The sequence below is a fragment of the Elephantulus edwardii genome, unplaced genomic scaffold (genome assembly GCF_000299155.1).
Source record: "Elephantulus edwardii isolate Elephantulus edwardi_28Jun2011 unplaced genomic scaffold, EleEdw1.0 scaffold00087, whole genome shotgun sequence".
NCBI classification, from domain to species: Eukaryota; Metazoa; Chordata; class Mammalia; order Macroscelidea; family Macroscelididae; genus Elephantulus; species Elephantulus edwardii.
In genome coordinates, this window is record NW_006399837.1 from 13,784,406 (window position 1) to 13,786,259 (window position 1,854).

At 41.8% G+C, this 1,854-nt stretch overlaps 1 protein-coding gene across 1 annotated transcript; it reads left to right on the forward strand.

Annotated features, from left to right (window-relative positions):
• Positions 1–1,253: 1,253 nt before the first annotated feature.
• Positions 1,254–1,412, forward strand: SP100 (SP100 nuclear antigen; the record flags this gene model as incomplete). The annotated part of the gene is made up of 1 exon (XM_006890334.1): positions 1,254–1,412. A coding segment is annotated over exon 1 (159 nt), but the record flags the coding sequence as incomplete, so codon positions are not given.
• Between the last annotated feature and the right edge of the window lie 442 nt (positions 1,413–1,854).

The window sequence follows — 1,854 nt, forward strand, 5'->3', positions numbered from 1 at the left end:
TTCTTGATTTTGCAAGTCACACGTCACTTTTCAGCCTCATGCTCCCTTCCTGGACAGGATTCCTTTCCTGACTGTGGGGGCATCCTCTTCCTGCCGATGTTCTGACTATTTTTGTCTTAATTAGAACAACTTAATCCTAAATACTCTTGACACCAGCAGCCAGGAAATAAAAAAACATATTGCGTTGGAAAAGTCTGCTGTTAGGGACCTCTCTAAAGTACTCAAGAGCAACAGTGTCTCTTTGGAGACTAAGGTGTGCCTGAAACAAGCCATGGTCTTTGCAATCACTTGTTAGGCATCAGAGAGTTGGACAATGACTAGGGAGGATAGAAGGAGAATTGATGCCTTTGAGCTGTGGTGCTGGAGAACAGTATTGAATGTTCCATGGACTGCCAAGAAAACAAACAGATTCATTCTGGAGAGGGTTAAACCAGGCTACTCCTTGGAGACAAGGATTCTGGGGCTTCATCTGACATACTTTGGACATGTTGTAAGGAGAGACAGGTCCTTGGAGAGGGACAACATGCTTGGGAGGGTGGAGGGATGACGCAGGAGGGGAAGACCCTCTATGAGGTGGATTGATTCAGTGACTGGGGTAATTGGGATGGGTTTGTCAGAGTTAATGTGATTGGCACAGGATAGAGCAGGGTTTAGGGCTGTTTTACATAGGGTTGCTATGAGTCACAAACAACTCAATGGCACATAACAACAACAATCCTAAATAGGGAGTTCTGGTGGCTTAGTGGTAAGAAACTGTGCTGCAATCCTAAAGGCACGAGGTTCAAATCCACCAGCTGCTCCTCAGGATGGACAATCTCCTTCTGTGCAATTTTCTATCTTTGAAAACCCACTGGAGAGTCAGCTATGAGTTGGTTCCAACTCAGTGGTACACAACAACAATCTTAAATAAAACAATTTTGGGCGATCTCCTCCTGTGCTGGTTGGATTCGATTAGCCGATACACAACAAGAAAGAAAAAAAAAACAAACAAAAAACAATTTCCCAGAGATATTTAGGTGAAGAAAATATCTTTACAATAGCTTTCAACAGAACACATTAACGTTTTTCAAGGCCACGTGTAAGTCTTTTAAAAATCCATGTTCTCTTCTGTCTTTGGTTATTATTTCAACTCCGTTTATTCAAGTCTCTAGTCATGACCACTTATTTTATAAATGTATATAAAACTTTACAGCCTCTGTAAGGACACTGGCATCTTGAGCATCATTCTCAGATGGTCTCTCTGCCCCCGCAGCATGTCCCTTGCAGAGGAGAACAAACTGATCCTTTTCCGTCAAGCTATACTCACTGTCTACAGAGAACAGAAGGTGGAGATTGCAAGTGCAATCAATAGGACATTTCCTTTCCTGGAGTTGCTTCGAGATCATGGCTTCATCAGCGAAAGGTTGTTTGAAGTAAGTGAAATTTATAAATCCACAACTTAGTTTACAAGTCTCTGCATTCTGCTCTCATATTCAGGATCCAAAGTTTAGAACGCAACTAGTTAGCTAAAGGACCTTCTGTGAACACAGGGAATTTGCCAAGTGTTCCTGTAAATATTCCGGGAAGGTAAAAAATGAGGGAATAGTAGAGCTCCCCTGGGATGTTCCTGCTTCCCAATGCAGTAACTGTCTCTCCAAGGCCTTTGGAGTGGAAATGAAGAGAGCCAAAGATGGCCTGAGACAGAAGCAGGTATGTTCCCATTAAAATTTTGTAGGAACTGATGCAATAAAATATAAACAAAAATTTAAAATATAAATAACTGGCCCAGCATTTTCTTTCCACTAGCATCAACTTAAAATACTCAGGTCTGAAAACATCAAAGCACAGAGGGAATTGAAGTCTTGTCATTTTGGG